Below are 22,767 nucleotides of genomic sequence, written 5' to 3' on the forward strand. Positions count from 1 at the left end.
GGTTGTAACTTGAACATTCTTTACTACTCAATAAACATTCATAAGGATATATTTTTGCATATACTACGAAATAAAAATGGTCTATGGCTAGTTAACAGCAGACTGAAAATGAATGGGGGGAAAGCATCTCTTAGTAGACCTTATCTCATTTCATGCACAACAGCTAAACCGAAGGGTAACTGCTGGAAAGGGCAGTGCATCACCTAATGCTCGCTCTATCGTGTACTATGACACCTATGTGACATTTTTCTTCAGACACAGTGCAATCAGTATATCAGGATAACTGACATCATAGTCAGGGGTACCCTACTATTACAAGTCAGTATAAGATTTTGTCACAAAGGTGTTTATACTAAGTGACAAGTTGGAACCCTTTGATTTCAAAAAGAAATTTATCTACATTTAGATGAAGTGAGTACTCTGAAAAGTAATTAGACAGTTATACATTTAATAAGCAGTATTTCAAATACTATCTTTTAGCAAAATCTCAACTTAAAAACTTCTCTTTATTATGCTTAAGAGTAAGTATATTTAAAAAAAGAAGGGGCACCTGGTGGCTCAGTCAGTTAAGCATCTGACTTCAGGTCATGATCTCAGGGTTCTGGGATCCAGCCCTGCGGTATCGCATCGGGCTCCCCGCTCAGCGGGGGGTCTGCTTGTCCCTCTTCTTCTGCCCCTCCCCCCAACTTGTGCTCTCTCTGTCTCTTCAAATAAATAATATGGAAGTCTGTCACTTAGGCACCTGAATTTAAAACAAACAAAAAAAAGAAACCAGCAATACTAGCTTCCCACTATGCTTTAGAAAATTTCCCCTTCTCTGGATTAATTTTATTTAAAAATTCATTTTGGAACTTAAAAAGTAGTACAGAAAGATCTACAGCTGTATAAAAAATGAACATTATATAAACAATGAAAAATACCACAAAGTTTCAAAGTACATGAAAGGCTGGAAAAAATATTTGCAAGGATGGAAAATCTTTGTAACACATATAGCAATGAAAGGATTAACATTAAAACAAAAAGAATTCCAGTAAATCAATGAGAAAAAGACAAGCAAACCTACTGAGAAATGACAAAGGAAATGCACAGCAAGTAACAGAACATAAAATGCAACTGGCCACAAGATACCAAACCTCACTCATAATAACGTGAACGCATATTTTAATAAAGTGATAGTTTCCAAAAGATTAAAAGAAAATTTGCTAATATGCAGTTATCAAGTACTTTGTACACTGTTGGTAAGAATATCAATAGGTACAATCTTTTTGAAGATCATTCTGGCAATTCTGTCTTTTTAAAAGTTAAAACGCACTTATCTTTTGATTCAGCAATTTCACTTCTAGGAATCTATCCCACAGAAGTTATTACATGAATATATATGACACCTATCTGTTAGTACTATGTAGAAGTGAAAAACTAGAAACAAAAAGAAAAATAAAGATATCATGGTTGAACCATTCTATAGCTAACTATGTACCATTAAAAAGAATAATATATCCCATTTGTACTCATATGAAAAGAATCTCAATATTAACAGGTTAACATATGAGTGAAATACAGCAAGTAACAGGGAAAAAAGTCCCATGGTATTTATCCCATTTATTTAGAGAAAGAGACAGAGAGCATGAGCATATGCATATGTGATGTGTGTGTTCACATATGTACATGGGAGCCTACATGAAGGGGCTCTCACTGGTCAAATTTGGACAATTTAAGTATCAGAAAGAGTAATCAGGTAATAGATGATAACATATGAGAGCACAATAATAACTGAAAAGGAAAAAAGGGAGAAGTTCTCTACAAAATAAATGCTGCCTATTAATGTAGAGGAATGACAGAATTAAAAATCCCCATCTTGGAGCTACATATATAACTGATTCTGATAAGAACCCTAATACCACCATGCAAAAAGCTATTAGGGAACATTATATTAACAAAGTCTCAAAGTTATTACCTCAGATTACTTGTTAATTACCAAAAGAAAAACAAATGGCTTTAAAATGGAGTTCTAGTTGACACCACCTTAACTACCACCAAAAATTCAATAAACTGGCATCATACTTTTTTGATGTGGTATAACGGGAGGTAAACATCATCAAGATAGTACTTTCGCCAAAAAATGTTTAAACTAAATCTAATCATGAGAAAAAAACCAGACAAATCTAGATTGAGGGAAATTTTACAAGTTATTCTAAAAACTGGCTTATATTCTGTGGCGCCTGGGTGGCTCAGTCGTTGAGCGTCTGCCTTCGGCTCAGGTCATGATCCCAGGGTCCTGGGATCGAGCCCCGCATCGGGCTTCCTGCTCTGCAGGAGGCCTGCTTCTCCCTCTCCCACTCCCCCTGCTTGTGTTCTCTCTCTCGGTGTATCTTGCTCTGTCAAATAAATAAAAAATCTAAAAAAAAAAAAATAAATAAAAACTGGCTTATATTCTTCAACACATGGTCATGAAAGACACAAAAAGACAGAAAATTTGTTTTAGGTTAAAGGAGACTAAGACACAAAAAGCAACACATAATACATGAATGGATCCTGGATCAGGAGCAGGGCAATACCACAGTGATAACAGAGGTATAGAGGTCATAAGAAAAGTTTGCATAGGGGTGCCTGCGTGACTCAGTCAGTTCAATGACCAACTCTTGATTTCGCCTCAGGTCATGATCTCAGGGCTGTGGGATCGAGCCCCACATCGGGCTCCATGCTAAGCTCGGCATCTGCTTGAGATTCTCTCTCCTCTCCCCTTACCCCTCCCCCCACTCATGTGCATGCGCTCTCTCTCTCTCCCTCTCTCTCAAATAAAATCTTGGAAAAAAAAAAAGTTTGCATATTACCAGCCATTAAATTTTTTAAAAATGTGTTTGTGTATCTGAATGCTCGTGAGAATGCAAGACAAGTCTAGAATACACACCAAAGTTTAAAGTATGTTTATCTCTAGGTGGTATGATCATGGAAGATGTTTTCTTTAGTTCATATATACTGATATGTTCTACAATGAAAATGTATTCATGTAATATAATAAAGTTAAATGAATAGCACCTGTATTGGGGTTAGAGAGTACCAGAGAGGGAAAGATGTGAATACAGACCAAACTATTAACGGTAATTTCCTATGCAAAAAGAAGAATTCAGATAAAGGACAGTAATTCATTGTTCTACTTTACGTACTTTTATATTTGCAACTTTTGTGTTTATATGCTACTTACATTTAATAGGAAATATTTTAATAAAAAATGATTTTTCAAATCTCCTAACAAGATAAGACAATGGTAAACGCTAATTTAACACCTATACATTTAGATTATATTTGTGGAATAGAAGGCATCTGGATAGAGGCAATAGTGTAAGTGAAAGCCCTCTAATACTGGAAAAGTCATTCAAATGGCAGGTTATGAAATCTAAAAGAGTCCTGCTGTGAGTGCGAACTTTAATCTAAAGGGACAAAATAATTTTAAATAGGGGAATAATATGAACAGATGTGAATTTCAGAAAAATCAGCCCTGAAGACAGTAGGAGAACCAGAGCAAGAAGAGGTGCATCTGTTTAGAAGTTTACACCCTAGCTCCCATCTGCCTCGAGTCTCAACCTTCTACCGTCTTGGTCCATTATTTTTTGTCTTCAGAGTTTAGTTTTTATCTCTTCTTGCCTTGTTCCCAACCATTTCTATAAGAAATAAAAAAGTCTAAACTTTTAAAAATCTTATTGTGAGTCTTACCCACCTTATACCAGAAGGTATACTTTACTCTACATTGCCCTGGCTCATTTCCATGACCTATATCTGCAGCTGTCTTAAGCTCCGGCATGACAACCGCCTACCCATTCTTTTTCTCTCTCAAATTTTACTTCCTTCTAAACCAATGTCTCTCAAAGGATGATCTTCCCCACCTTCTGCAAGAGAATCCCAACGCACCTTTTAAAACTGTAGATACTAGAGCCCCACCCCAGACCTACTGAATTGGGAATCTCTAGGAGTAGTACCCAAGAATCTGTTTTAAACAAGCACCTCAGGGGGTTTCTGGGTGGCTAGTCAGTTAAGCCACTGACTGTTGATTTCAGCTCAGGTCATGATCTCAGGATCTTGAGATAAAGCGGGGCATTAATCTCTGGTGAGCGGGGAGCCTACTTGAGATTCTCTCTCTCCTCTCCCTCTGCCCCTCCCTCCAGCACGCACACGCGCTCTCTAAAATAAATACATCTTAAAAAAAAAAAAAGAAAAAAAAATCAAGTACCTCAGGTGATAATCTTTTCCACTATAAAATCTGAGACCACTGGAGAGAACATCAGACAATTATCTGTATTCTAAAAAGCATTAATATTTATTTTGTATACACCAAATATCAGCCACAACCATGGCAGAAACAGAAACATACAGGAGATTTAGACTCTACGTAAAAAACACAGGAACTTGTTAAACAAGATATTCAGATTCCAATCCTTATATAGGTACAGTGGCTTCAATCATTCAAGACTATACTTCTAACCAACTTATTATCCCTAATTCACATAGTTGGCAACAAAATGAGCTAAAGAAAACATCTTCCATGATCATACTACCTAGAGATAAACATACTTTAAACTTTGATGTGTATTCTTCCAGATTTGTCTTGCTTTCTCATGTGCATACAGATATACAGACAAAAGTATTTGCCACTGATTATTTACCACAGAATAAAAAAAAAAAATTCATCAAGGTTTTACTTCACATTCTCTTTAAAAAAATAAATAAGATTATACTTTTATGCATATATAAAATATCTCTAAATTGTCTTACACCCATTTCTAAAAATAAACAAAATTTATGATTCTGTGCTGAAAATATTTTTCATAAGTATAATTTGTCTCTACAAACACAAAGTAATCTCTGCTTCAATGAGCTTAATTTTTTTTATTTTGCTTAAATTCAATTAGCCAACATATAGTACATCATTAGTTTCAGATGTAGAGTTCAATAATTCATCAGTTGCAATATAACACCCAGTGCCCATCACATCACATGCCCTCTTAAATGCCCATCACCCAATTGCCCCAGCCTTCCATCTACCTCCCCTCCAGCAACCCTCAGTTTATTTCCTAGAGTTAAGAGTCTCTCATGGTTTGTCTCCCTCTCTGATTACTTTCAATTTAGTTTTCCCTCCCTTCCCCTATGATCCTCTGTGCTGCTTCTTATATTCCACATATGAGTGAAACCATATGATAATTGTCTTTCTCGGATGGACTTATTTCACTCAGCATAATACCCTCCAGTTCCTCGATGAGCTTTTTTTTTTTTATTTTTTTTATTTTTTATTTTTTTTAAAGATTTTATTTATTCGACAGAGAAAGCACAAGCAGAGGGAGAGAGAGGGAGAAGCAGGCTCCCTGCTGAGCAAGGAGCCTGATGTGGGACTCGATCCCAGGACCCTGGGATCACAACCCGGGCCGAAGGCAGCCGCTTAACCGACTGAGCCACCCAGGCGTCCCTCGATGAGCTTATTTTAATGAACAGGAGCATAACACTAAAAAGCAAACACATAATAGGAGCCTTGAAAAAGTGATTTCTAAATGCAAAGAAAAAGTTGCATTAATAGCCCATAAATAAATCTAGTAGTATAAAATGTGGTAAAAATCATAAATACCTTAAAATTTCACAGAACTAAAAAGCAGTAAGCTAAATACAATATATTCAGAAATATATATGTGAGTTTTTAAGTGAGTTATAAATTCTTTGCTATGGGTGTATTGAGTGCATCATACCTTATTGGTAAATCTAGGTGACTTGTGAGTCAATTGCATGTTCTCTAGTGCAAGGATTAGCAGCCTACTGCTTGCTTATCAAAATGTTAGCTAGGATGCAACAGAAAGTTACTCAAATAAGAGGGCTGAACACTACCAGCAGAAAGGGAGGAAAAGGGACAAAAGCAGGGAAGGAGTGTGTTTTATTTTGCAGAACCGACAGTTCCAGCCAAGGAAACACCCAACTAGGTGTTTCACCTGACAGGTGTGTCTTGCCAGGTGTGTCTTACCTGACAGCTCCTTAGGAGAGCCAGTTTGAGCTGGGTTGGAGATGAGGACCTGCACAAAAGCCCCCTGAGTTATCATAAAGTTATCCTTAGCTCATTATAATACTAAAATCTTCTCCTGTGGGAGGAGCTTTCTGCCATTTTTTGAACATATGATGTATCCACTAGCATGCTGACATATTAAGCATGTACAATTGAACCAGAAGTGCCCATACAAGTTCCCTGCCCCCACCCCCAATACTGAATAAAAGCTTCCTGTACTAACCCCATGGGAGACAGTACTATAAGAGCTATCTCCCTGTCCCCTTACTTGTAACAATAAAAAGTTCTTCGCTTTCAACCCCTCCTTGGGTGTGTTCAATTTGATGCACCAATGAACCTCTTGAAATCAGCTACAAAAAGAGAACATGCAATTGACTCACAAGTCACCTAGATTTACCAATAAGGTATGATGCACTCAATACACCCATAGCAAAGAATTTATAACTCACTTAAAAAACGTTATTCTTTGCTCTTATTTTACATGTTTTCTTTCCCCTATTATATAAAAACAGCAGAGACTATATCTGGTACATCCTCCTGTTTGCTAGCACCAAATCTTACATTTAAATATTTATAGAATCAAGGTAACAAAAGAAATTTGTTTAAATAGTAATTAATGTTTACATCAACATCACAGAGAAAGTTGTGCTCACCAAATCTCTCTTCAATCCTCTCTAGGTGGTAAAAAGAGCAACACTAGAGAGACAGAAATGCTGATGGGACCTATGACTCAAAAGACAGTAACAGGGAAGTCTGGCGGGGGGGGCGCGGGATACAAAAAAGAAATTTCAATACTTTCAGTGGTTTATGTACATAATAGCTATTGCTTTGGTCAACAGAAGGTAGGTCCAAGAGGGACTCATGCATTAGAGCCCTTTGTTTCTTAGTCCTCAGTATAGAGAACTAGTAGGATCCCCAGTGATTCCGTTAACCCTTTCCCCTGCTTCATTAGACTCTGATTTTTGTTTAAGTTTCTCCTTTGTTACTCTGGGAACCTGATAAAGAGTATCAGTTGTGTTACTTGGAAATATTGCTTATGGTAAAAAGGACCCCATTGGCAGACTGCATCTGAACTGAGAGTAACAATAAATGGGGATAAGTAGGGGAGAATGACATAGCCCAAAGAAGATGGCTCCCAAAAGACTGTGAGCTGCTTGCTGTAGGGACTACTACAAAGACTCACAAAAAGGAAGGCATGAGGTTACCTTGGTGGCAAGCTGTGATTTTGTTCTTCTATCCTTCTGAATAAACTGGTGCTAAATGGGCCCAATGATAATCTTAAAAATATTCAAGTTTAGCTACCCTGATAAGCATTGCAGGGCTACTTCTTTGTATTATCAACGGAGCTAATGCTTTAATGTGTATATGAAACATCTTGGGATTTTGTCAAAATAGATTGATTCAGAAGGGACTTGGTCTGTGATTCTGCATTTCTAACAAGCTCCCAGGTTATATAAATGCTACTGCTTAATGCTGTGGATCCATGGACCCTACTCTGAGTAGCAACACTTTAAAAAAAAAAAAAAATACTGAAATAGGTAAGACTGACATTTTAATTTAAATACTATGAGTTGTGGGGGCGCCTGGGTAGTGCATTCAGTTGAGCCTCTGACTCTTGGTTTTGGCTTGGGTCATCCTGAGATGGAGCCAGCTTGGGATTCTCTCTCCCTCTCCCCTTCCTGCTCATTCGCGTGTGCGCGCTCGCTCGCTCTCTTTCCCTCAAAATAGATGGATAAATCTTTTAAAAATAATAAATAAATACTATGAGTTGAACATTTTTTAAAACTTATTTATCTACCAATCACTTTAGATGCAGCAAGAGTTCAGTTATATAGGGGGAAAGACCTTAAAAATTAAAATAATTAAGCAGTCATGAAAGCTCCCATTAGGATAGTGAAGAACTGACACTTCTAACAAGCTGCTGACCCCATTTTAGAGAAAAACAAAACTAAAAATTAAAAAGGACTACGAACATGGTACACCTAGAAAGAGACTAAAAAACAAAAAATCTAAATTATTTGGACCAAGTCACATGTCACTGTTTATTTTTTCAACCCAGGCTTTAATTAACACAGGCTGGCAACAGTGTGATGACCCAAAAAGGGACCAGAAAATTATATACTGATCAGGCTACACATTATTATACTAAGAATTACCATCATTACACTTAACCAGAAGAGAAAATCAACCATCTAACCAATGAATATTAAGCAGGGTTTTTGTTTTTGTTTTTATTTTTATTTTTCTATTAGTAGACTCAACTGATATAAAGCCAATGGAAGATGAAAAATTCTTCACAGATCTATTAATCAATATACTTTCTTTCTGAAACTACCCAAGTATTACCCAAAAACACTTAAATGGAGAGTCAGGAGTATATCTTATCAAAACAACCCCTTCTCAAACATAGTACTCAGTGATATTTGGTAAAGGAATCTTTTAGACTAGTCAGACAAACATAACCTACAGGAAATTAAGTTAAAAGGAAAAATGTATTTATGTAATGTATTTATGAGAAATACATTAATCTTTAATAACACTTTTGCCCTTGGGGCGCCTGGGTGGCTCAGTCTGTTAAGCGTCTGCCTTCAGCTCAGGTCATGATCCCAGGGCCCTGGGATGGAGCCTTGAATCAGGCTCCCTGCTCAGCAGAGAGTCCGCTTCTCCTTCTCCTTTTGCCCCTCCCCGCAACTAGTACACATAAACACACAGTGGCTTGTGCTCTCAAATAAATAAATAAAATCTTTTAAAAAAATAACTAACAGTTCTCCCTTAAAGCAAAACAGATAATTAAAAATCACCAGAACTAGGAATTTTTCAAGCTATTAGCTCTAACTCTACTAAGAAACCACGGGAAAAAAAAAAAAAAAAAGAAAATTATATAATCACAATTACACATCAGAAACTCCAAGATTAACAAAGGAAATGGGAAATTATACTAGAGGGAAAAAGTTGTAACATAATTTTTTTAAAAAACTCTCAAGATTTATGTTTTACTTTTGATTTATACTTCGCACTTTCAATTTATCTGAAGTTCACAGAATTCCCAATACTACCAACAAAGAAATTATACCACAACATAAAGATTCTCCTAAAGATGTAGAAAACTGTTCAGTTTCCCCACCTAGTTTTCCTTATTTATTTATTCCACATATTAGCTACACATCAGCAGCACAGCAGCTGCTTTTGATGTTTACCTATTCTGCACCTGCTCCAAGGAATTTGAACCATGCGGGGCGGAAACAAAAAACAAAAAAAACCAGACATACACACAACCATGTTGACTGGTCTGTTTAATTCATTACCACTAATCACAAGTGGTCCTTCATAGCTGTCTGTCAATAAAATATATATATATGTATACACACATACAATATTATGCCAATATTTCCCTAGTCCACTTCATTCTCCCAAATAACTATTTTATACCAACCTCTCTTCCCCAATCTCCCAACATCTCCCCCACCTCCACTCTCTGCTAATGACTTTGCTTCCCATTTCACCGAGACAACAAGAAGCATTCAAAACTAAGTTGCACATGCTCTGACCACCACATCTAACAACCTACCTACATCTGTATCCATATATCCTTTTCCCTCTGGTTACTATGGCTACTTATATTTACTCAATCTCTTCACTTGGTGCTGGATCCCATCCCCTCTAGCCTTGTACTCAAAGCCCTTGCTCCAGCAACTGCTTCATTTTCTCTCCTTATCTCAATTGTCAACTCTCCCTTTCCACTGGTCACTTCCCTGTTAGTATAGTATACTAACATGCTATATAATCTCTGCATCTGTGATAGGCAGCTTCTAAGATGGCCCCCAATGATCAGTGCCCCTCGTATTAACAGTTTTAGAATGTGCCCTCCTACATTTAAATTTAAGTAGGATTGGTCTGTGTGAACAATATGCAGAAATTACAGTGTATATTTCCAAATTAGGTTACAAAAGACACTAGCTCTCTCTCATATTACTGCTTCTATCCCTTTCTCTCTCTGATCATGAGGCCTCAGTATGGCCACCCATCAGTTACACCTATTCTGGCTCCATGTGTCCACAGCCTAAGAAACACAAAACCCATGGCTATTCTGTAGGTTAAGTGGAGAACTAAAGCTGTAACCAGGCATACTTATCTCTGGATCTGTCCAAGAGAGTGCGTGTTTGGCCCCGGGTACTGCCTATGTGGGCTCTGGTTCTCATAACCATACCTTCAGCAGGGAAGGCTGAAAAGGCAGAGAGAGGCAGGACATACAATACAAACTCTGTACCCCAGGATTCAGGTGATCATTCCACCAACTTGTACTCTATCATAAGCATGTTAACTAATCTCGTATTTTTCCCCTTGCTTTTCTCCATGTATTTTACTCTTATTTAATAAACCATGTAATATAAGCATTTTGTCCATGAACCTTTTCTCCTACAACCTTTGGGATGGCTTGCCTGGTAGTATACTCAGGAGTCTACCACTGCATTAGGAAAATTTGCCACATGACATAGGTCTTTATCTGACTCTAGAAACAGAATTTGACAGTTACTCACTTTCTCTGTTTGAAACATTTTCCTTACTTAGCCTCTGGGTCATTACTCCTGGTTCTCCTCCTATCCCATTGGCCATGTGATTTTCATCTCCTCTGAAATGCTAGAACCACCTTACTACTCCCTAGATAGCATATCCAGTTTCACAGCTTTAAACAACATCTACAGGCTGATGAGTCCCAAATTTTTATCTCTAGTCCCAACATTACTAAACTCCAGACCATTTAAAACCAAACTTTTACTATCTACCTCAAAACCTTTTCCTCTCTTACATCATTGCAATGGTCTCTGAAATGGTTTCCCTGATTCCCAACTTAGACCCACTTCAGTCCACTCCCAACCCAGCAGAGTGATCCTTCCCAAACATAAATCAAATCATATTAAGCCTCTGCCCAAAATTCATCCATTATAGTCAAATCTAAAATCTATGACCTGCAAGGCCTTACCTGGTTTGCTCCCATCTCTACCCCCACCACTCACCAGCTTGCTCACTTAGTTCCTGCCATGATATAAACACTCCAACTGTGTTCCCACTTCAAGATCTTTACACTTGCTACTCCTTCTTCCTAGGGTGCTCTTTCCCCAAAGAGTTGCATGACTTGCTTCCTAACATCCTTCAGGTCACTGCTCAAATATCACCTTATTAAAGAGGATTTTCCTTTTCATCTTTTATAAATACAAACTTCCACCTGCCCACTCAACCTCCCCACCCCAACCCACAGCATCTCCAATACTGCTTATCCTGCCCTATTTTTCTTCATAGTTCAGACTATGACCTGATATATATTTATTTATTGTTTTATTTTTTCATTGCCTGTCTTACTAGATATTAAGCTCCATGAGGTCAGCAATTTCTAATTTATTTTACTTGCCTAAAATCTACAGAATGCCTAGCACATAGAAGGTACTCAACAAACATTACTGAAAAAAATAAGTGAATGAGTAGGATGAATAGGAGACATTTCTATAGTGAGCCTTAGCAGGAAGGAAGTGCAGCTTTATATGACAGCAAGAGGGTACTGGCTAAAGAAGCACAGACTCTGCAGGTTCCATAAGCCCAGCAGACTCCCAGAACTATTTGGAAGAAGGGCTGTAATACCAAAAGAGCAGGTAAGGACAAGGCCATAGAAAAACTGTTTTGTGGTGATCGTGGCCCTGTAGGAAAAAATTAACTGAGAGGAAGAAATAATAACTTTACCAGAGAGAAACCTGAAAGATACCCTCTCAACCAAGTGATAAGTAACATCACCAATAATGGGAAAAGTAAGTACTATATGCTTCTTAATAGGATACATTGAAAACACAACATAACTTCTGTGGCATTTCTGCCAAAAGCATGTCACCTGAATCTAACCATGAGAAAAGAAAAAACTAGTATTAAGAACATTCTATAAATGAACTGGCCTGTATTCTTCAAAAATGCCAACGGCATGAAACACAAGGACTCAAGAAATATTCTAGATTAAAGGTGACCAAATAGACATAATGACTGAATGTAATGCATAAACCTGGATTTTATTTTGCTAGAGCGGACATTATAGGGATAATTGGCAAAATGTGAACAGAGTTAGTAGATTAGATAGTTGAATTCAAACAACGCTAAGTTCCTGACTTTGATAATTATATGGTTATGTAAGAAAATGCCCTTGTTAAGAAATTCACACTGAGGTATTTAGTGGTAGAAGGGGACGTTATGTCTACAGTTTATTCTCATAAGAGTTGAAAACGAAATTGTTGTATCAGAGAAAATAAAACAGCAAAACGTTACCATTTGGGAAATCTGAGTGAAGAGTATATGGGAATTCTTTGTAGTACTCTTAAAAAAGTTTTCTGTAAGTCAGAAATTATGTCAAAATAAAAAAAATTTTTAAGTGAAAAAACAAGCAAAAAAACCTAACAAAAAAGGTTCAAAAATAATTGGGAAAAGTATTTTCAATATATTAGCTTCTATTTCAGATTTTAAAAGATAATCTCTCTAAATACTCAAGTTTAAAATTAAAAATTATATCCACAAAAGAAAAAACTATGTATCACTAGATTCAGAATGTAATTTTTTAAATACATTATCTACCAGGCTAACATACTAGACTTTTCCCTGTATCTAAATTTCATTTGAAACAAATGCCATGAAGGAAACTATCATAACACTGACTTTCAAAGAAATACTGTGATTTCCATATAATATTTCTATTTCAGTTATTTAAAACACATTTTAAATTAACATAACCCGAAAAATAACACCCAGGATACTTTGAGGATTCAATATGTCCTACTTCAATTGAAAAACCATGAAATACTATAGAAAAACTTTACAACAGTACAAATGTAAAAGAGCTGATTTTACTTATTTATATTCAGTGTCAATTAGCTGTTTCAAAAAGGAGACAAAACAAAGCAAAATTACCTTCATGGACTGTAATGCCACAATTGTCACACTGAATTATTTCATCAGCATCCTCGCTATTATCTCCAAGACAAACACAGCAAATCAGAATGTGGTCCATTTTTTGAGAACTCCAGTTTTGACTCTTCTCAAGAATCAGCGAGTCCTAATATTAAAACATACCAGAAAATCACATATTTAAATTAAAAAATAATTTTAATAACTATAATCCTCAAAGTTGTTTTATGCATTTCTAAAATTATGCTGCATTCTCCATTATTTTAGTAATTTAGTTTGAAATTTAGTAATTTCAAAACACTTGAAAAGTCCATCTCTTTGTCAAATGACCCTCTAAGCACCCTTTAATTTTTCATTTTCTCTGCAAGTTCCATATTCTCCCTCCTTTAAGAAATCAAAGAGCAAGCATACAACTGACGACTCTTCATCTGCTTTGCCATTCTGGATTATAGTCTGACCCTTAAACTAGAAGAAAGGAAAAATTAACCCACAGGTAATTATTAATCCTACAATGGATTTAAAAAGTATAAGACATGGTTCCTACACTTTGGAAGCTTATAATCCTGCCTTAAGGGAGACAAGACACACATATATCAAACAAGAAAAAATCAATCCAAGATAACATATAAGCAAATATGTACGTGATGGCATAATTACAGACTCTATACTCCTTAACTGCTGAGGAATTCAGAAGTTTCAGTCATCAAACTACTGGATGATAGATCCAAGAGAGCCTGCAAAGGCATATCTGTATATACAGGTACAGAAAACCATCTAAAAAAGGATCCAGGTTGTCTAGTTGCTAAAGCGTGAAGTACTCTATTAGGTTTGTATCAAGAAGTATCTAGTATAGGGCGCCTGACTCAGTCGGTTGAGCATCTGCCTTCAGATTGGGTCATGATCCCAGGGTCCTGGGATCGAGTCCCACGTTGGGCTCCCTGCTCCGCGGAGAGCCTGCTTCTCCCTCTGCCTCCCTCCCTCTCTCTGTCTCTCATGAATAAAGAAAATCTTAAAAAAAAAATCTAGTATAAACTGATAATAAAGATACTGAGCTAATTATAATATAAAAGGAGAAAGGAAGACATAATAAAGATAAAATTTCAAGAAGGAAAAGAATTTGCTTTGTTTAAACTGCATTACAGATTTAAACTTTAAATGATTAACAATATAATGATTCTTATATTATCAGACTGGGCATTATATAAGATAGCACTTGAGTTTATGTTTTCATTTAAGAAACTAACCACTTTTTTTTATATTCTTTTAAATAGACCAATATCCACAGGTAACATGTAGAGTCATCATTTCATAGCAATCTGTAAATGACATCTGAATGACACCTGAATGTCACATCAATAACATTTTTTTTAAATTCTGTGTTATACATCTAAACTTGCAGCTATCTGTAAAACAAATCAGAAGAGAATGCAAAGTCAACAAGGAGGCGGTGTCCTTGCTCTAGAGAATCCTAGTACTTTAAAATTGTGTATTTTGGGGCGCCTGGGTGGCTCAGTCGTTGGGTGTCTGCCTTCAGCTCAGGTCATGATCCCAGGACGCTGGGATCGAGCCCTGCATCGGGCTCCGTGCTCCTTGGAAAGCCTGCTTCTCCCTCTCCCACTCCCCCTGCTTGTGTTCCCTATCTTGCTGGGTCTCTCTCTGTCAAATAAATAATAATAAAATCTTGAAGAAAAAAAAAAAATAGATACTTACCTTTAAAAAAATAAAATAAAATTGTATATTTTGGGTTTTTTTTTTTTTTTTTTTTTTCCTCTTTTTTAAAAAACCAAAGTAGTTTGTGAGCTTTGGACATGAGTACCAAATAAAGGTAAAAACTTCCTAAAAAGAAAACTCATGGTTTATAGTACTTTCGTACATTGAGCAAAACGAAAATCTACCCAAATGTTCACCCCATTAGCTATGCTTCAAATTTAAAAGCATTTGACTTAAAGTCTAATGTTCTTGGGTTTCATTCTCAGTTCTCATTTAATAACTGTTGAACCTCGAACCTGATGAGACTGTTGTGAAAATTAAGGTAATTGTATGGTAAAAATGTTCCTGAGATATACTAGGTACTCAATAATAATGTTCATTTCCATTCTCCTTTCCTAGTTCTTTGTAGGTGGTTCAAGAAGAGGAATATGAGCTGACCATTTATTATACTGAGGAATCTTCCTTGGAATCCCGCCAAAAGTTGTGACCCTCAATAAGTACTGCTACTTTAAATATTTTCCTATGCTAAGTCCCAAAAGACTTTTTTCCCAAAATACCACATCTAGGTTAAAAAAAAATCACAAACTAGAAAAAGATCTAGCCAATAACCAGAGTTTGATGATTGACAGGCTACTCGTGTAAAATGGGTTCTGTCAATACTTTTATGGTGGAATTACAACTAATGAGCCCTTAAAAAAAGGTTTACCCATGTGGGGAACAAGTAAATTTCTATGGATCAGAAAAACAAGCACTAATAGGTAGTTCTAATTCCATTATTTCCCTGTTCTTCCATTTCGCTCAGAAAAAACAATAAATGTCTAAATTGTGTATCTGTACAATTTCTCTCTACACATACTATCATTTAGAGGCAGAGAAAACAAAATCAACTGGTATTTCTGGGATCCCCATCATTTGAGACTCTTACCAGAAATGTAATGCAAAGAGAGAGAAATGGGGGGAACCTGAGCCCCACTGACAGATAATGCTTCAGTGGGAAAATCTTAGTAACATATTCTCTTAAAAAATTATGCTCTAAGTTGTCTTTAATACATCAAATAAGGGTTTGAGCACACTTATCAGAATATAAAAGCAAATTTATTAACAATTTTTATCAGCATATTTCTGAAGATGTGTATCATTTTTTTAGCTTCTGGGCAAAATAGTCAAGCTAAAGTTTTTACCAAAAAATGTATTATTTGAAAATATGGTTTTTACATAAAAATAGAAATTGGGAAAGTAGGTTTTGAATGGCACAAGAGTATCACCTAGGATAGAACTTTAATATTATGTCATAACTTAATGGAATCTAAGGGCAATTAGAAGAATAAATGGGGCACTATAGTAATAAACCAATGACTATAGTAAACTAATTCATTTTTTTCCCTTGGGATTTAAAATTTACACCTAAAATGATATTGTCCAATGCTCTCCATGGGTTTAGTGTTTATTTATGTAATCCACAAAGATGATTATAAATAATAATATACAACAGGGTAAATTCTAAGTTTTATGTGTGTTTAATAAAAGGGAATTCCTGAACACTTCATGCAAAACTAGAATTAAAAGAATCCTATTGCTCTGAATATGAGAAAAACTTAGTACACCAAAAAGTTTGAGCAATAGGTCTCCAAGTTTTTAAAGAAAATTAAATTCTCAAGAATCTGAAGTAATTTTTGTACAATATTGCGAACTGTCTTTTTATGTATTAAAGCAGTTGTTTTAAGGGCGCCTGGGTGGCTCAGCTGGTTAAGCATCTGCCTTCGGCTCAGGTCAATGATCCCAGGGTCCTGGGATCAAGTCCTACATTGGGCTCCCTGCTTGGCGGGGAGTCTGCTTCTCCCTCTACCCTTTCCCCCTGCTTGTGCTCTCTCTCTCACTCTCTCTCCAGTAAATAAAATCTTTAAAAAAAAAAAAAAAAGCAGTTCTGGGGTGCCTCCGTGGCTCAGTCGGTTAAGCATCTGCCTTTGGCTCAGGTCATGATCCCGGGGTCCTGGGATCCACCATCAGGCTTCCTGCTCAGTAGGGAATTTGATTCTCTCTCTCTCTCTCTCTCTACCTCTGCCCCTCCCCACTGCTTATTCTCTCTCAAGTAAATAAAATCTTAAAAAAAAAAAAGCAGTTGTTTTATTTTGAAATGTATAAAAAGCAATTGATACTTAAGTCAGAAACCCCAAATAGAAGTGGCTATTTATAAATTTTGGCAAAAATTTTAATTACCAAAAATCAGATGACAATTGCCATTTCTTCACATCCATTTAACATCTAATAATCCATTTAACATAAGAGAGCCTTTTATGAAAAGAAACCAAAAAACTTCCACCTGAAAATTTCTACTAAATTATCTTCCATCAAATATTAATCCTCAACCAAAGCTCTAGTTTCAAAGTCCTGAAAATGTGAACCATTCTCTGAAAATGCTACACACCCATCCCCAAAAGATTTACTTCAGAAAATGTGAACCATTCTCTGAAAATGCTACACACCCATCCCCAAAAGATTTACTTCAGAAAACCAAAAAGCAATATAACATCAGTTAATCTCAAAAGCATCAAGATAAAAGTTTGAAAGTGGCATATAATGATACTCCAAGGGGATTGTTCAGACTGCACTGAATTCAAAAAATGTCATTAATTCTATAGGCCAAGGAAAGTGTCCATATGTAGAAAATGTAGGTTTATCAAATGTCCAATTGTAGAACAGTAGTTCTCAAGGTGTGGTCTATAGGACTCTGCTTCATAGGGTCCACAAGCTAAAGGCTATTTTCATACTAATACTAAGGTTGTTTGCCTTTTTCACTCTCTCTCATGCATTTATGATGTAGTCTTCCAGAACTATACAACAGGGGATAGGGTCATCAATCTGACAACCTGTGTGCTTCTGTATGTCTTAATTTTTGAAATTCCTGAGTTTTAATTTGAAATGGTAAATAACAAAAGCTATAACCTACAGGGTACCTGGGTGGCTCAGATGGTTAAGCATCTGCCTTAGGCTCAGGTCATAATCCCAGGGTCCTGGGATTGAGTCCCTTAAGAGTCAATAAAAGGCCCCCCGCTCAAAAGAAAAAAAATCAAATTCCCAAAAAAACTTCAAAATTATTAAAGCTTCTGACATCACTTACATGATGTCCAACATCATTTCCCTACAAAAGCACTTGACATAACAGCCAAGAAAGTTTGCTGTTTATAAACTAAATATAATTCAATTATGTATTTCTAAAACCACACTTTCAGCTATCTCTACTACAAAGCAGTACTTGAAAACCTAAAGTAAAAGAGAAAAATAAAACTTCAAATATAATCAAATATATCTGTATTAACTAACAGATAATTGATACCTTAATGCCAAAGTATCTACCTAAAATGACCAGGAAGATTAAGATACAAACAATGGCCATAAAGCAACAAGAATTACCGTTAGTCATCTTTTTTACAAAATCAAGAGCATACGAACAGGAAATTTAGAAATGTAAGATAAAATAATAATCCCGATTAGTTTTTATTAAAATTTGTCATCTAATTTGAGTGACAAATAGAAGTAGAATCATCAAAAATTACTGGTGTTGGGGAAAAACAGTTACCAAGATTTTGGGTAGAATATTATTGAGTTAAAATTAACTTTCTATCAGTTCTTCTGCATTTCTGCATAGGGTAGAACAAAAGGAAAATTAACATAAATTAACAAGAGAAATTAATTTAGCTACTGTAAGAAGAAAGTTCTTGACAACTTTATGGAGGCACATTTCCAAGAAATGCTCTGGAATCACATTCCTTTGGGACTTAACCTAAATATATGAAGTCCCATTATTTACTAAAGTCTCTCCTGGTAGAAAAAAACCTAAACAGCACATGTGGCCTTCCAATGCATCATAAAGGACAGTCTACAACCTCCTAAGCAATATTTTATGTATTACAGATTATTAACAAATGGATAATATGTATACATTTTACCTGGCAAATTCCTAAACATCTGCAGGTATTCCCCACACCATCACATAAAATCTAACTCTGCCTTTATCATTAGCCAGCCTACTTTTGTGAATGTCAGGCTAATAAAAATGAAGAAAGTAATGCTACCAAAGGTAATCTTATTCAGTAGATATCGACTACTAACTGCTATAAAATAAACTGGATACAAGCCTACATCACATATGAACAACTGATTTTTCCGTATTTCTATTTCCCTAAATTGGCACTGGGAATATGGAACTGTTTGTGCTACAGCATATAAATATTGTATTATATTCCAAATGACAATTTCCCATTACCTAAAGATAAGAATTTAGATGGATAGCACCGGAGGCAGGCAACATTCTTCATATGAAAGTGGATAACCTAGAAGTTAACCAGTGTTTATAATATATATATTTATTATAACCTGCTGTTTCATCACTACTGACATATAAGCCCCTCAGAGCCTGTTACTTATTATTTTGGCAAGAAAAAAATCACCAAGTTTTTAAATGAAACTTACTTAAAATAGGTAATCACTGCTATGTAAAACTTGTAAGTAGAAGAAATGTAAAAGAATACAGCATAGAAGGAAAATCCTTCTACCAGTTTAACCTTTTTCAATGATATGAAAAAAACAAAAAATAAGTGCTTGCTAAAGAACTGAATTTCTGTGACAACAAATGCATTAACAGAAATGACAGACTTAATTATTATAGTTCTACATGTTGATGTAACAGGTACATCTACATGTAAGACGACAACTCAATCTTGCTTTTGAAGAAAAACATATACATAAACACACAGACAAAGAGACACAAATGTGTTTGACTGAAGAATCTTGAATGTTGCATCTTGGGCCCAAAGAAACCTAACTTTCGGTAGTAGAACTTCAAGTGGAAGAACTGAGTCATTACTGTAGTTTTAGGAAAGAAATGTTTGTCTTATGATAGGAGTGTTTGATTTTTCTTTTTCATTTCTTTGTAGAGAGAACTTATTCACTAAATATATGTAAACATATAGTTCTTATTTACTCCCATACATCTAAAGCAAAGACTTGGTGACTATTCAGATGATGAGTGCTACAACTGGTAAAGGAATTAACCTTAAAATCAATCTCTAAAAGTCTGAAGCAATCATTAAGCTGTTTGTTGTCCTGCTCTAAAGTAGTCTAGAAGTCTAAATTTTCATGTGGACATAGCTAAGTTGAAATAAAGGTGACCTTTGTTTTCATACTCCACTCAGCACCATTCAGCAGTCCTATGAAGAATGGGGTGAGAGGATAGAAAGGGGAAAGGAAAGGAAAACTACCATATTCCTAGTCTATGGATATAAAAATATTTCTCTAACTACAAAGACTGTGAGCTCCTTGAGGACGGTGATTATGAGCTCCTTGAGGACGGTGACAAATAGTAGATACTCAATAAAGGCTGGTTGACCAAATGAATAAATGTTACAGTTAGGGCGCTCATTCACTCCCACAGCTGTCTATAAATAGGATTTCAAGGAAGCTACTTAATATAATGAGTAGAATGGTTTAGAGAAGAATTCCCTTTTCCCCAGACAGACAGATATCATAAAAATTGGGTTGATCTACCTCATTACTCTTGCTTTGAGATAGTGTCAGGCTATCATTGGTCAGTTCCTCATCATCAGCACTGTTTCTGCTAAGAACTTTACTCTTCTTCTTCTTGCAACCCCCTTCACTGGCAGGGCTGCTATGATCTTCATCATTGCCTTCATCATTCTCATCCTCATCACTCCCACTTCCCTCATCTTCATCATCCTCATTGTCTCCATCACTTCCTTCTTTCTGAGATGCAGATCTCCCCTTTCTCTTTACTACAGTAGGTCGCCAATCATTGTCATCTTCACTGTCATAGTCATCCATATCATTCAGCTCTTCCATGGATACAAAATCCAAAAGTGGTCGATTTCGACGAAGGTTCCACTTTTTTGGCTCACTGACTTGTTCCTCTGTAGTGGTTGTCGTAGTGGGGACTGAAGGAGATGCGTTAACAGCAGGAGGACTTGTGGCTGGTGTGGTGGAAGCAGCAGAAGCAGCCACAGCATCAGATACTGTTGCTTTTTCTTTATCCTCTCTCTCCTTCTCTTTCTCCTTTTCTTTCTCCTTCTCTTTTTCCTTTTCTTTCTCTTTCTCCTTTTTCTTTCTAGGTCTTTCTCCATTCTCTTCTTCCTCCTTCTTTTCCATTTTAATTAACTGTTTTTCTGATGACAGTATTTCTTCCTCTGCAGAATTTTTAAGTTGTTCTTCTTTTACTTTAATGTCTTCATTCAGTTCTTCTTCTAAAATATTTTCTTCAGAATCACTACAGGAACCTTCTCCACTGTCCTTTGAAGGATCTTCACTTCCATTACCACTCCCTTCAGAATCTGTTGAAAATATGAGAAAAAAAACCACACATATGTATATACATACACACACACACACACAACGCTGACACAAATGAAACCACCAAAATTTGTGAGTAACTTGCAAAACAATATAAACAAATTTAAGTCAAAGAATGGTAGACATTCCCAACCTGATTAAATAATAAATCAATGAAGTTGGTATAATGGTTCTAATTCAATATAGCACTAATGAAGATGACTAAATGTAACTCTAAATTAAAATATGCTTTAAAAAGAGGAGCACTATTTTGTGTCAAATGGCTCATGCTATATTTGGTACCCTAGAAACAATTTTTTTTTTTCTAAAAGTAAAGGTGCTTCTTTTTAAATTGGGCACTTGATTTTATCTTAATGATATAATACAGACCAAATTCTTCTTCTCTTCATCTTCGTTTCATAAACTGTATGAACTTACAAGCGTTGAGTCACATTCAGAACAAGAAAAACCTGGCCCAAAAAACTTGGTCTCATTTATTTTACTCTTTACCCAGCAAAAATGAACACAGGTTATTTATGATAGTCAACATCCCTTACATACTAATCAATTTTAGGAGTATCAAGTTCACAGGTTGAAAGGAGACAGTAGCAGTGGCACAGTAAATGGAAGTTGCAAGAGCAGTTATCAATCTTCCTGCTATCAGGATACTGTTCATATCAATTAGAGCCACCTAAACTTTCAAAAATTCTAGGCAGTAACTACGACAGCCCCCAGGAATGAAAGAAATTAATAATTTTTTAAAAAACGAATCCATCTTGGAAATGAGCAACCACGGTAGTCGCTAAAAAGATAGGCTTAGACTATTAAAAAGTTCATGCAGAACTACAAGCTTTCCAGCAAGTTTCTTCCATTCCTGCCTAGGGCAGCGCAGGCCATCTTGGCCCAACACTACTCAGTAACCTTCTGATCCTCTTTACACCTAATCAAATAAATAAAAATCTAAAATCTGAAATAATAAGAAGGAGAAAAGAAAGGAAGGGGAGCTTAAAGAAGTAAGAAACAACTAGTCACAGTCAGGTCATGGTCAACAACTATAGTAAAACCTATAGGGTGATACATTCTTTGAGCCTATAACTAAGAAAAGGATAATAATAAAATGGTGAAAGTCTATTGTTTCCACACCATTTTAGTTTCTATTAACTCAACCAGCCTTAGCTACTATAATTAAATGGACATTAAAAGTAAAGAAAGTTAAAAAAAAAAAAAAAAAGTAAAGAAAGCTGCAATTAGTATCTGGTATCTAAAATATCCTAAAAATCCTTTACAAATGGCTAAAAGACAAAAAAAAATCCTGCAAGTTAAATTGATTAAAAATACAGACTAACATACAATAGATATTGACTGGCCCTACAAAATAATTGTCAATCTCAAGATTACCACGCAGGAACCCACAGCTTATTCAAAACTGTTGTGAAAAAACACTCTCATCCTAAACAATCTTAGACAGGACATGAGAACAATATCATGTAGGTCAACAATACCTTATTTGAAACTTATGGAGCCAGATATCTTTCAGAATTTTGATTTTGTTTTCAGATTTTAGAAGGGAAGCATGGTATATACACAATATATTACACTTAAAAATCTCCAGTGAGATCTATGGCACTATCCTATAATCAAACACATTTCTGCAGTGAAAAGTATAAATATTTACAAATATTTAAGGAAACACTACAAATAAACTATCATTTCCAGTTAGGTTTTACCAAAAACAAGTTTGTACC

At 35.8% G+C, this 22,767-nt stretch overlaps 1 protein-coding gene across 9 annotated transcripts in view; it reads right to left on the reverse strand.

Annotated features, from left to right (window-relative positions):
• Positions 1 to 22,767, reverse strand: part of PHF14 (PHD finger protein 14) — a 235,529-nt gene that overhangs the window by 183,267 nt on the left and 29,495 nt on the right. For all 9 annotated transcript variants that reach the window (XM_032402038.1, XM_032402043.1, XM_032402039.1 and 6 more), the window contains 2 exons: positions 20,228 to 21,024; positions 12,977 to 13,121 (listed from right to left, as the gene is read on the reverse strand). In XM_032402038.1, the coding sequence (XP_032257929.1) occupies positions 12,977 to 13,121; positions 20,228 to 21,024 (942 nt within the window). The remainder of the gene's footprint in view (positions 1 to 12,976; positions 13,122 to 20,227; positions 21,025 to 22,767) is intronic.

This window comes from Phoca vitulina, unplaced genomic scaffold (assembly GCF_004348235.1).
Source record: "Phoca vitulina isolate PV1807 unplaced genomic scaffold, GSC_HSeal_1.0 scaffold4, whole genome shotgun sequence".
In the NCBI taxonomy this organism is placed as follows: domain Eukaryota; kingdom Metazoa; phylum Chordata; class Mammalia; order Carnivora; family Phocidae; genus Phoca; species Phoca vitulina.